We start from the raw sequence: 14085 nt of genomic DNA, 5'->3' as shown, positions 1-14085 counted from the left end.
CATGTCAACCTTTTAAAAATTTCTGATCAGCAAGACCCTGAACACCAAAGAAAAAGAATAAGTGAAAAAATTAGAGATGATACCCATAATACAACCTGTACTGACACATAAAGACTAATGAAAGTATCTATGAGCACATACAAATTACTTTAAAAAGAGGAATACTGTCTGCAAAAAAAGGGTAATATTTTTGAGTTTTTGTTCTAGATATAAACAATGTTAACTAAAAGAAAAAAGATGTTTAGTCTATTACATTGGCAACAACTATACCCATACAAAACCAGAGCCTGGAATGAAAAGGACACTTTATTAAACCATAAATTGGCAAAATCTTTCTCAATAGCAATCTGGAAATATCATGATTTTCCTAAAAAGTTCATCTCTACATCCTATATTTCTAATTCTAGAAATCCATCTTAGGGAAATTATTAAAATTGACAAAAACTTGTGTACATGAATAAATATTATAATCATTTTACATGAAAACAAAACATTAAAACAACCTAAACTTCTAACAATAAGTATATGAAAAGATATCCAACATTAGTTATCAGGGAAACATAAAACCAAAAGAGATACCATCATACTTTAAATTGCTAAAAACAGAACAAAACAAAAACCTCAAACCAAAAACAAACAAAAACTACACACTGAAACAGCAGATGCTGGTGAGAGTGCAGAGCATCTGGAACTTTCATATGCTGCTGGTGGGAATGCAAAATGGTACAGCCACTTTGGAAACAGTCTGGCAGGTTCTTAAAAAGTTAAACATACACTCAACATATAACCTAGAAATCTGTCTCCTAGGTATTTACCCAAGTGAAATGAAAACTTATGCTTACACAAAATCTGGATGTATATGTTTACAGTGGCTAAATTTGAAATTGCCAAAAACTGAGAACAACCCAAATGGACCTCATCTGAAAGTGAATAAACAAATGAGGTACAATGGAATACTACTTAGGAATAAAAAATAACAAACTACTGGTAGATGCAACACAGATGAATCTCGAATGCACTATGCTAAGTGAAAGAAGGCAGATACAAAAATTATCTACTGTATAACTCCATTTATATGACATTCTTGCAACAGCAAAACTACAGGGTTAGAAAACATCAATGGTTGCCAGGGGCTGGAGATGGGAAAGAGGTTGACTACAAAAACATGAGGAGGTTTTGGGAGAACAGAACTGATTGTGATATCTTGACTGGAGTGGTGGTTACACAATACATTTGTCAAGCTTGTGGAACTGTACACTAAAATGGTAGACTTTACCATATGTCAAAATTATATGTTAATTTTTTTAATGTTAAGAAAAACAATAAGCAGAAAAGGGATGAGGATGTTCTTTGGTCAAGTTTTTAAAAAAGGCATCAAGAGACAGAAATCTCTCCTACTTTTACATCTATGGTATGTTGTATTAATTATAATCATAATAAAAAACTGAACTTCTCTAATACTAAAGGTTTTCATTCAAATGCCTTTATTACACACTTTTTCTATATTTAAGAAGCTGTGAGGGTAAGTAGACATAGCACAGAAACACTCCCGCAACTTTTTTTTTAAGGAAGTAAAGCAGAGTTAGAAGGTGGGAGTGTAAATCTTTATCATAAAAAAAATAAATTTAACTGGCTTTCATATCATCTTTATGACAAACATTATAAATAAATTACTAATAAACAAATTATACCCTTAAAAAATATTTCCTATCTATTTGAGCTCCATTAAAATGTAACTCAAGTATCACTTCTGTGAGGCCTCTCCTGGCTACACTATCTTAAAAGACCATCCTCTCAGCACTTCCTAAATGCTTTACCTGCTTTATATTTCTCCTCAATTACTATCACCATATAATATACTATTATTCTACTTATTTATCCTCTTATCTGTCTCCTCTACTAAGCTCTATGAGGAAAAAGATTTTTTAAATTCAGTTTTATTGACTGTTGTATCATCTGAACATACTTCAGTGCCTGACACTAAGTAGACTCTCAACAAATACCTGTTAAGTAAAATAAATACTAAACATCTTCACTTTACTAAGAACAGCAACAAAGCTCTTAAGGCCAGGAATACTCTTTTGGCTTCATAGAAATGAGTATCTCCAAAGAAGAGGGAGTTATCACAAGTCATAGAATATATAACTAAATCAAAAAACTTACCTCTGCTACAATATTGTTCTTACATTTAGCAATACTGTACTGTACACTTAAAAACTTCTCAAGAGGGTAGATCTCATGTATGTGTTTTTTGCCACAATAAAAAAAAACAACTTACCTTTGCTGGATGTATACAAGAGTGCTGACTGAAAGGAAACCAAATGAGTATCAGTAAGACTCTCTTCCACTGACATCTGTACTGCATACCCAGCATCTGGGTTTACATTAGGCAAAGACAGTAAATCTGTTGACCGAACAAAGAAGTTCCCATGGAAAGTATGGATGGAAAGACCTAGAAAAGAAAAATTTATCAAAGTGATTTATATACACCTACATATGGATATTGATATTTTATCCTTGTCACTTATCAGACTGGCAGAGAATAAAAAAGTTTAGATGTGATATTGTGGTTTATAATATATATTTGGTCTTTGCCCATTTCTGGCAAAGAACTCCTAAAACCCTTAGAATTTCCCAAGTAATAAGGAATGATAAGGGTGTCTTTTGCTATGTTAATGAGGTGACTTTTGGAAAGCACCTACGTAACATAAGGATGGGTACTGGTTGCCTGAAGACCTAACTATGTGATTAGAAGATCAGAACTTTCAACTTACTGGCTACCCGCCACCTACAGGGCAGGGAGAGGGGCTCTAGAGGTTGAATCAATCACCAATGGCCAAAAATTTAATCAATCATGACTATGTAATGAAGTCTCCACAAAAACACAAAAGGATGCAGTTCAGAAAATTCCAGGGTTGGTGGATATTTAGGGAGGGTGGAGCACTAAGAGCATGAAAGCTCTGTGCCCTTTCCCTTTCCCTACACCTTGCTTGCCCTTTACATCTCTTCCATTTGGCTGTTCCTGAGTTATATCTTTTTAACAATAAATCAGTAATCTAGTAAGTAAAATGTTTCTCTGAGTTCTAAAAGCCACTCTAAGAAATTAATGAAAACCAAGGAGGGGTCACTGCAACCCCCAATCTATACCCAGTCAGTCACAACCACAGTTAACACCCTGGAGTTGGAATTGGTTCTGCAGTGCACGTGTGGATTGGGGTACGGGGGGACATGGGGCACGCCGGGGGCTGAGGGAGGAGGAGTCTTAGAGACTGAGTCCTTTAACCTATGGAGTCTGATGCTATCTCCAGGTAGATAGTGTCAGACTTGAGCTAACTGCTTGGTGGTATGGGGAAAAGCAACCCACACATTGGAACTAGAAGCAGAATGTATTAGATTATACACAGTATTTAGTGAAGGTGAGGGAGTTGGTAAAAGATATCTTCTTAAAAGATAAGGATTCAAATTTTCAAAAACTTTTTTGGAGGATAAGTTGACATCTACTAAAATTCTAAATGAAAACGTCTTTGATCCTAGTGATTCCATATCTATGAATTTATTCTACAGATACACTTATTCAAGTGCCAAATTATATGTGTAAAAAAAAATTAAGCAGTATTGTTTTCATTTGTCATAAAAAAAAAAATCAGAAATACCCTCAATGCCAATCAGTAAGAAAATAACTAAATTGTTGATTTGTACATTCTACTGAATACTAGATTTAATGGATCTTCAAAACTTGCTGAAAAATTATACAATGTTATTTATGCTAATACACTATATATATTTTCCATGGAGAGGTACAGAAGTATGTAAATGTATAGAAGAGCCTGATATGCACACCAGAAGAGTAAGGCTGGAATGAAAGTGAAAGTACATGCACACACGACCTAATGCAAGGGGACTTTAGCTATATCAATGTTATTACTCTTTATAAGAACCAATGCATGTTTTGCTTATAAAATAAAAACCAATTTTAAAACAGTAATAATTAAAAAAAAGGATGTAGATCTGTATGTACAAAAATAGAATGGTATAATTAAAAAGAAGCCAGATGTAATTCCCATTGCTTTTATTTGAAGGCTAAAATATATGCTTATATATGCATGGGAAAACTTTTCAAAGGCATATGAGAAACTGAGATAGAACATACTAGGTTAATTTTGATTTTTTATTTTATATCTTTTTGTACTGTGCCCTTTTTTTAACTTTACCAAGAGCATATTATTTCATTTGTAATGAAATTTATCATAAAAGAAAAAGCAAAACTTAAGCAAGTAACCACAAAGATTATTAAATTAAGCACTCTATAAAGAAGGCAAACCTTGGTTTGTTGGTGGACCCCCAAGCTCTTTATGCAAAGTTAGATACATATAAAATAGCTTCTGTCCTGCCAAATAGAAAAAGTTTTAACATGTCCATCCTTTAGGATGTACATTTCCACTAATTTACAGCCAATATCTGCAGAAATAATCATTTTTAAGATCTATCAATCTTGAATAAATGGGATACAACAAATAGGCCCTTTAAAACAAACACTAAAAAACTATTTGAATTAATAAACAAGTTCAGCAAGGCTGCAGGATATAAGATAAATATGCAAAGGATTAATTATATTTATATAAAGAAGCAATGTAATGTAAAAAAATTCCATTTACAATTGCATCAAAAATATTTAGGAATAAATTCAAGAAAAAAAATACAAAACTTTAAAAACTATACAACATTGTTGAAAGAAATTGAAGACCTAAATAAATGTAAACACAAACCAAGTTTATGGATGAGAAGACTTAATACTGTTAAGATGGCAATATTTCCCAAATTGATCTACCTATTAATAAATGCAATCCCTATCAAAATCCCAGTTAGCTTCTTTGTAGAAGTTAACAAATTGAACCTAAAATTAACACAAAGGACCTAGAATACCACAACAATTTTGGGAAAAAAAAAAAAAAAAGCTGGGAGGACTCATACTTCCTAATTTCAAACTTATTAGAAAATTAGACTAATCAAGACAGTTTGGTACTAGACATAAGGGAAGCCATACAGATTAAAAGAATAAAATTCAGAATCCAGAAATGAACTCTCACATTTATGATCAAATGATTTCAGCAAGGGGACATAGTGCCAAGACAATTCAATGGGGGAAAAATAGTCTTTCGAACAAATGGTACTGGGACAACTATATATCCACATGCAGAAGAATGAAATCAAGTATCTATCTCAAATCAAGGACAAAAATTAACTTAAGTACGTCAAAGATTTAAATATCAGTATAACTATAAAACTTTTAGGAGACGTTGTAAGTGTAAATTTTCATAACCTTGATTAAGCAATGGTTTAATACTCTAACACCAAAAGCACAAACAGAAAAAGAAAAAACGAAACATCACCAAATCAAAAACTATGCTTCAAAGAATATCATTAAGTAAAAAGGCAAAACTATGAAGTAGAAAAAATTTTTGCCAATCATATACCTGATAGAGGCCTTGTATCTAAAATTATATAAAGAGCTTTTACAACTCAATAATAAAAAGACAAACTAAATTTTAAAACAGGAATATAATCTGAATAGACATTTCTCCAAAGAAGATATACTAAACATCAGAAAAGATGTTCGTCATTCATCAACAGAGAAATATAAGTCAAAACCTCAATAAGATATCACATCACACCCACCAGGATGGCTAAAATAAAAAAGGACAACAAGTACTGAAAAGAATGTGGAGAAATCAGTACCCTCAACACACAGTTAGTGGGAATATAAAATGGTGCAGGTGTGGAAAACACTCTGGCAGTTTCTTAAAGTTAAACATACAGTTACCTTATGACCCAGATATACATCCAAGAGAAATAAAAACATGTCCCAAAACCTCTACACAAATGTTTGTAGCAATATTATCCATAATGTCTCAAAAGTGGAAACAACCCAAATACTCATCAACTGATGAACAGATAACAAAATGAAGTATATCTATACAATGGAATACTACTGGGCAATAAAAACACATGAAATATTAAAAAAAAAAAAAGCAAAAAAGGAATGAAATACTGATAGATGCTACAATATTAACCTTAAAAACATTTTGCTAAGTGTAAGAAGCCAGTCACAAAGGGACTCATATTGTATGATCCCACCATTTATGTGAAATAACCAGAATAGAGACTGAAAATAGACTGGCGTTTCCTAAAGCTGCCAGAGCTGTGCGAGGGAGAGTAGAGAGGGTGGGGAATGAGTGACTGCTAATCAGTACAGGGTTTCTTTTGGAGATGATGGAAATGTTCTAAAATTCATTGTGGTAATATTGTGGTAAATATATTGAAAACCACTGAATTATACATTTCAAATTGGTGAATTGTATGGTATGTAAATTTTATATCAATAAAGCTGTTATAAAAAAAAGAAAGCAGAAACAGAAGGTTATTGCGGTAACTGCCTGGTTTTGCATGATGTTAATACCATGAGTTATTTGGGGATGTGGCAACCTTTCAAGTATTTACTTGATACCATATCAGTTTCACTCAATCACTTTTTATTTTTATTATAGTAATGGATAACAGATCACTTCATTTGGCACATGGTTTGACCAATAGATTTCAACATTTATCTAGTGGGCAGGTTTCTAGATCTTTAGCTTTTGGTATCTATTTTTTTCTACATATTTCATATAATCTTTCCACTTTAAAATATGATTGCTACATACTCTCTTACAGAGCAATGATATTTTATTTATTTATTTATTTATTTATTTTTGCACCTACAGCATCTGGTCTTCCTAGGTAGTCTCCCATCCACGTACTAACCAGGCCGGACCCTGCTTAGTTTCCAAAATCAGATGGGATTGCTGGGATCAGGCATGTTTAGGGTAGCATGCCTGAGCAATGATATTTTAAAATCTGAACAAAAGATCAGAACCAGGTTGATAATATGGACAAATGAAATATCAAGAATTATATAATTTCCCATTTTCATAAGAAAATACTTATCATTTAGCAGCCACAAAATATTTATCCAGGAAAACAAACTGGACATAGGCTTTCTGAAACAGACTATTTCCAAGCAACAGGTGGCATTGTATTTGGTAGCAGGTGCTGGATGAGAAGAGCACATATTAAAAGATCTCCTACATCTGGAGATGGATAGTAGTGATGGCTGCACAATGAGAATGGGTTTAATGCCACTCAACTGCATAGCTAAAATGGTTAAAACAGTAAATTTATGCTATGTATATTTTACCACAATTAAAAAAATTGTTTAAAAAATAAGATTTTCCACTACTACTGTTTAATAAGTAGAATAAAAATCCATGAGTAGTATGCTTTATTTTCTTTGGGGATGTGATCTTTTTTCATTGAGATATAATTCATTTACTATTAAAAAAAAATCAGTTTTCAAGTGTTCAGTGGTTTTTAGTATATTCAACAGTCCCCTTTTAAAAATTTTTTTCTTATTCCTAATTGCATATTCCATCAGTTAGTAAAATATCTTAGAAAGTAAATTTAATGAGATAAGACTAGGTGAAAACATATATTTACTGGTATCAAAAGCAACACTTACTCCTTTATTAATGTAAATAAAGTGCCCCCACCTTTGGTGCACCGAATCCTCATGACTGCCTCAAAGCCAATCTTCCGAGTGAGGTATCTCTGTAGTTCTTTCCGCAATTTTTGTACTTGAACTGGGTTGTGCTGATGGTGGTAAGAGGGATAGAAATAAACACTACCTGCTGAATACCGAGAAATACAACCTGAAAGAGAACATACCTCCTTTTAAATTTTGCCATTAATTACCATTACTGTACCCAAGTAACTACAGGCATTTAAATAAATCTTTCTGTAATCTCCCAAGGCATTGTCAAAAAAGAAAATTTAATTCCTTTAAGTAGTAGTATAGAAATTTCTCTATTATAAATGTTTAGAGTAGAAGGCTATAAGGTTTATAATAGACCAAACTAACTTTCCCAAGATAATAAAATTTCTTTCACTTTATCCTCTATTTAGAATACCATTATACAGATATCATTTTGACATTCGAGAAAAATAATCATTAGGAAAACTTACCCAATGAAGCTAAATCAGAATACTGTCCACTGAGAAGGAATAAGTCAACGGCTACCTGCTGACCAGAACAGTCCAAGGCTAATTTCTTATAGAAGTCAGTGGATGGTGTCAAGTGAATATCCTATTAATAATAAATTACAAAAAGAAAAAAATTTAAATCATTAAATTGTCATAAAATTTAAGTACCTATCTATAAATATCAAGGTATTAATTTTCTTTGGGCAGTCTACAAAATTCTTTTGCTTTGTAATATTTTCTAGTTTTCCAGTGAGAAAGGAACATGTATTGCTTATGAACCTTCCTTTTTTTTTTTGTTTTACTTTTTAAAAAATAAATCTATTATACTAATTTTGATAATCTATTAAATGCTTAGTATGCTAGTAACTGTTTTAAACAATTCAAATGTAATATATATTTAGTCCTTTCAACTATCATTAAGAGAGGGTACTATCATTACTTTCACTTAATAAATATAAGAAAACAGAGGGGCAAAGAAATTAAGTAGCTATTTAAGCTCACACATCTAAAAAGCAGTGGAACTTAGGCAGACTGACTCCAGGACAGATACCATAATCATTATATGATTTCACTCTCATAATCTTTGGAGAAATACACATCTCGAACTAAGTTTATACATACGAGGTGCTCAAAAGCCATCCATGTCAGTCAATATACTGAACTACAACTACTTTTTACTGGTCATCCAGGTTCTACTTTGTCCCTAGCAAGCATATTCTCTTAGTCTCCCTGTCTCATCAAAGCAGACTGCATTGCTAGTGGCCTGCTAAAGATCTAAAAACAAGGTAAAGGTGAATCATGTAGAAAATAATGTAATAAAATAGAAAAATCTACGTAAAAGAGAAACATTTTATCCATTTCCTTAAATTCTCTCCTCTCCACAACTGAAAACCAAATAACATACAAGCTGTGTGGTCAAAGGAACAGAGCACTAGCATAAATCTTATCATAAATTTGACGACCTTCTAACCTTAGCAGATGACCTTTGACTGGGTTCCTCTCGTGGTTTCAGGGCTCCCACTCCAAGAGTTGGGAGTTGTGTTTGAAAGACAGACATTCGACCACCAGTTGGGGACATCAGCTTAAAGGCAGCCTGAAGTGCAGGACCCAAGGCACTCTGGGTCTCCAGGGTCTTGGTGAACATTTGCGGCAAAGTTTTCAGTAAATCTTGGACAAGCTTGTGAAATAAACCAAGAAAACTCAAGAGTGTTACAATTAAAATTTTTTTCCACATAGTCAGTAACTAATACAATAGACAAGACACTGAGTCATGATGATGGTCAGAGAATCTACAGACAGTACAGTAAACAATGAAGTTGGTCAAATGACAAGAAAGCCATTTTAAATCAACATTATAAATTGGCAAGCAAGACAAACCAAAATTGGGGCCTTACAGTTCTTGCACATGCAGTAGTCCAGCAAGACTATAAGTCCAAAATGTGTCCAAAAGAACCATCACAGTTTAGAGATTTGATTTATTTTAATGCCATGAAATATGGCCTTCTCAATCACCTCTACACACTTATCAGTTGCAAAGTGAGTTTAATTCTTCCCTATTACAAAATCTAAAATATCCAGCAAATTTGCCAACTAGCAATATTACAACAAAAGAGGAAAAAAAAGAAACATAACTACCTATTCAGGTTAGGTTGTACCAATAAAGAGAGTTAATGTAAAAAAATGCTTTGCACTAATGCAAAGTCACCATTGCCAACAGCTGAGACCATAGACTTGCTAGTTAAAATGTTACCCCTACGGCATATATGCATGTACAGGGTAGACAACATCCCCCCTTCAGACACATTCTGTTCACCTCTCACTGTATTATGTCATGGCAATTTCCAGGCAGGTAATAAGAGTTTCTTCTGAACTGACCCCAATGACACTCTGTGAATCAGAAAAGCAAAGGGCACTGAAAGCAGACTACCTAAAGTGCTTCCATGTAGTGACCAGAAGCTTATCTCAGCAACCCTCCCAATTTCCCAAATGGCTGGCAAAGCAGATTTCCTTCAGGTTTTCTTCCTTAATGGAACAGGCTTATCTTCTACCCTACTCCAAATAACTTGCTACATTAGACTTAAAAGCAATCAGTTCAAGGGCAAACTCAAGAGCTATTCTTCGGATTAGCTAACAGCGAATTAACTAACAGCGAAATATAAAATGCTACAAGTCTAAGAAATGTCACAGAAAGAAGCAGAAAGAAATTTTTATTTAAGGTTCATTTCAAAAATACATTCCTTTAATATTTCAATTAAACATGCCAGATAGGAAAATGTGCCTTACCTCTTTACTTTCATTTAAATTTACTAGTAAGTTCTCTGGCATAGGTATAAATACATCTGAAAGAATAAATAAATATTTCATTTAAACAAAACTCGTTAAAGATGTCCCAAATACATAATACTGATATAATCAACCACTCCCATACTTACAGAAAAACAACCTCCTCCACTATTATAGCACTGTCTACATATGTTCAAAGAAGCATCAAAGAAGCATTGATTTAGGAATTTATTACAACTTTACTGTTACTGTGTAAAAGGTAAATAGCCTTCCAATTAGAAAATATTGATCTGTAAGCATTCTTAAGGTTCGTGCAAGTGCTTCTTAGTTTAAAGACAGAAATTCAGAATCCTGCTTTACGTTCTTGCTTAGCCCTAGAAACCAGCCAAAGAAACACTCATGGCATTAAAAAAAATATGGGACGAAGATGACACACGAGAATGCTATGTCTTTACACAGACATTATACAACCCACCAATAGCTCTGCCATTCAAATAGCAGATACTTTTTCATAAAGAAGGTGCCCACCAGTGCGTCTACTTATGGGGTTACAAACTCAAGTTAATCAGAAGATATGCTAACAAACACATCAGACAAACTTCTTGGGATTTAAATTTATTCTTGCTTAGGAATTATATTCCCTTCTTGGGGAGGAAGCAAACTGAGAAGGAAATGTGAGTGGTGGTGGAGGATTATGAAGGGTCTCACGTTCCACATTTTTGTACTGTTTTTTATTACAAAAAATAAGGCTCATTATGATTGTAAAAAATACCAACAAATAATTTGAAACATTAAAAGTATTTACTTTAGCTGTCATATAAAAACTCTAATTTCCTTTTTCTTTAAAATAAAAAACTTAATAGTTTTATTGAGATGTAATTCACCTTTGTAGAAGATACAATTGGTGATTTTTAACACATTCAGAGTTGTACAACCATCACCACTTTCTAATTCCAGATCCTTTTCATCCCCAAAAGAAAAAGCTCACCAATTTGCAGTCACTCCTTACTTCCCTGCCTACTCCCACAGCTCTAGGCGGCCTCCAGTCTGTTTCTGGACATTTCAAATGAATGGAGTCACACTATGTGATCCTTTTTGACTCATTCTCAGAGTTAGCATCATATTTTCAAGGTTCATCCATGTTGCTGCATCTATCAGTACTTTATTCCTTTTTTATTGCTAAATAACATTTCATTGTATGCCTATACATTTTATTTACCCACTCATCAAATGATAGCCATTTGGATTGTTTCCACTTACAGCTAAGTTGCTGTGATATTTATGTGTACACTTTTGTGTGGACATGTTTTAATTTTCCTGAGAATACACCTATTGAGTGGAATTGCTAGGTCACATAGTAACTATGTTTAACTTCTGGAAGAACTGACATACTGTTTTCCATTGTGGCTGAACCACTTTCCATTCCCACATCCTTATAAATACTTATGTCACTTTGTTTTTTGTTTGGTTTTTTTTTTTGCTATTTGACATTTAGCAAGGGATATTCCATTTTTCAGCTAATAAAATTGAGAGGCTAGACCACAACAGTGAATGCACAACTTGGCCTATCATCAGAATCACCTGTTCAGCAGATTTTATTTTATGCCAAATTAAGTATCTGGGTGAAAAGATTAGGGAATGAATAACTGATGTGACTGATCTTATGTGAGATTTAAAACCACCAAGACAGAAGGGGGCTCTCCTCAACTACTCCCCCTTAAAGAAGAACAGACAATCCTCACTGTGGATTCCATACTTGCGAATTTGCCTATTCGATAAAATTTGTAACCTCAAAACCAATATTCGTGGTGCTTTCAGTCATTCAGACATGCTCAAAGGGAAATTTTGAGTTTGAAAATTTTTGTGAGGTGGCATCTGATGGTTTTCATTTGCATTTCCCTAAAAACTCATGATATAGAGATTCTTTTCAAGTGCTTATTGGCCAATTGTATACAGATAATATTCAAAACTATGTTATGAATAGAGACATGTCTATTTAATGCCTTTGCCCACTTTTTGATTAGGTTGTCTTTTTGTTAAGTCGTACGAGTTCTTTATATAATTTAGATATAAATCCCTGATCTGATATGTTTGCAAATATTTTCTCCCATTCTGTGGGTTGGTTCACTTTCTTGATGGTGTCCTTTGAGGCACAGGTTTTTAATTTTGAAGAAGCTCAATTTATCTTTTTTCTTTTTTCTTGTTTGTGCTTTTGGTGTTATATCTAAGAAATTGTGGCCTAATCCAAGGTCACAAAGATTTACTTCTATGTTTTCTTCAGTTTTATAGCTTCAGTGTCATGCTCAGGTCTATTATCCAATTTGAGTTAATTTTTTAAATTGTGGTAAATTCACATAATATACAAAATCTGTCATCTTAACCATTTTAAGTATACAATTAAGTACAATCACAGTTATATAACCATTGCCATTTTATATTTTCAAACTTTTTCATCATCCCAAACATAAACATTGTATCATTAAATATAACTCACTATTCCTCTTTCCCCCCAGCCCCTGTTAACCTGTATTCTACTTTCAATCTCTATGAATTTGCCTACTCTTGGTACTTCATATAAGTGAAATCACACAGTAATTGTTCTTTTATATTTGGCTTATTTCATTTTGCATAATGTTTTCAAGGTTCATCCAAGTTGTAGCATGCATCAGGACTTCAATCTTGAGGATGAATATTCCATTATACGTATATAGCATATCGTTTATCCATTCATAAATTGATAAATACTTGGGTTGTTTCTATCTTTTGGCTATTGTAAATAATGTTGCTATGGACACTGGTATACAAGTATTTGTTTGAGTGCCTGTTTTCAATTATTTTAGGTACATACAAAAAAAAATAGAATTACTAGATCACAATGGTAATTCTGCATTTAACTTTTTTCAGGAACCGCCAAACTATTTACCACAGTACTAAATCATTTTAATTTTTTAATATTTATTTTCACCATCTCCCCATCCCCTCACCTTTGGCAACCATCAGCTTGTTCTCTGTATCTATGGATCTGTTTGTTGTTTTGTTTTTTTTTAGATTCCACATATAAGTGAGATTATACTTTATTTCTTTCTCTGACTTATTTCACCTAGCATAATACCCTCTAGGTTCACCCATTTATTTAAACGCCAAGACTACATTCTTTTTTATTGCTGAGTAATATTTCATTGTGTGTTGTGTGTGTGTGTGACATTATCATTATCCATTCATCTATCAAAGGACATCTAGGTTGTCTTCCATCTTGGCTATTTTCAGAAATGCTGCAATGAACACAGGAGAGCATATACCTTTTCAAATTAGTTTTTGCTTTCTTCGAATAAAAACCCAGAAACAAAACTGCTGGCCCATATGGCAGCTATATTTTTAATTTTTTGAGGATTCTCTGTACTGTTTTCCATAGTGGCTGCACCAGCACTACACCATTTTACACTACCACTAGCAATGCACAGCAGTTTTAATGTTTCCACATCCTTGAGAACATTTGTTATTTTCCATTTTTTGGATTACAGCAACACTAATGGATGAGAAGTAGTATGTCACTGTGGTTTTGATTTGCATTTCCTTAATGACTAATGACGTTAAGTATTTTGTCATTAGTTCATTATTGGTCATTTGTACATCTTCTTTGGAGAAACGTTATTCAATCCTTTGCCCATTTTTGACTTATGTTATTTTTTTGTTGTTGAGTTGAGGGAGTTCCTTACATGTTCTGGA

General features: G+C 33.2%; 1 protein-coding gene across 2 annotated transcripts in view; it reads right to left on the bottom strand.

Moving 5' to 3' along the window:
• The window catches only part of SEC24A (SEC24 homolog A, COPII coat complex component), a 56723-nt gene that overhangs the window by 11933 nt on the left and 30705 nt on the right, over window positions 1-14085 (bottom strand). Inside the window, exons 12-16 of one of the 2 annotated variants that reach the window (XM_011362326.2) lie at window positions 10360-10415; window positions 9047-9253; window positions 8059-8179; window positions 7587-7745; window positions 2279-2452 (exon numbers count right to left, since the gene is read on the bottom strand). In XM_011362326.2, coding sequence (XP_011360628.1) covers window positions 2279-2452; window positions 7587-7745; window positions 8059-8179; window positions 9047-9253; window positions 10360-10415 — 717 coding nt within the window. Of the gene's footprint in view, window positions 1-2278; window positions 2453-7586; window positions 7746-8058; window positions 8180-9046; window positions 9254-9355; window positions 9964-10359; window positions 10416-14085 lie in introns of those variants that run through there. The other variant, XM_023531923.1, reaches the window with a different exon arrangement.

Source organism: Pteropus vampyrus, unplaced genomic scaffold (assembly GCF_000151845.1).
Source record: "Pteropus vampyrus isolate Shadow unplaced genomic scaffold, Pvam_2.0 Scaffold74, whole genome shotgun sequence".
NCBI classification, from domain to species: domain Eukaryota; kingdom Metazoa; phylum Chordata; class Mammalia; order Chiroptera; family Pteropodidae; genus Pteropus; species Pteropus vampyrus.
Note: the sequence above shows the minus strand (reverse complement) of the source record. Positions and strands in the feature narration are given on the sequence as shown.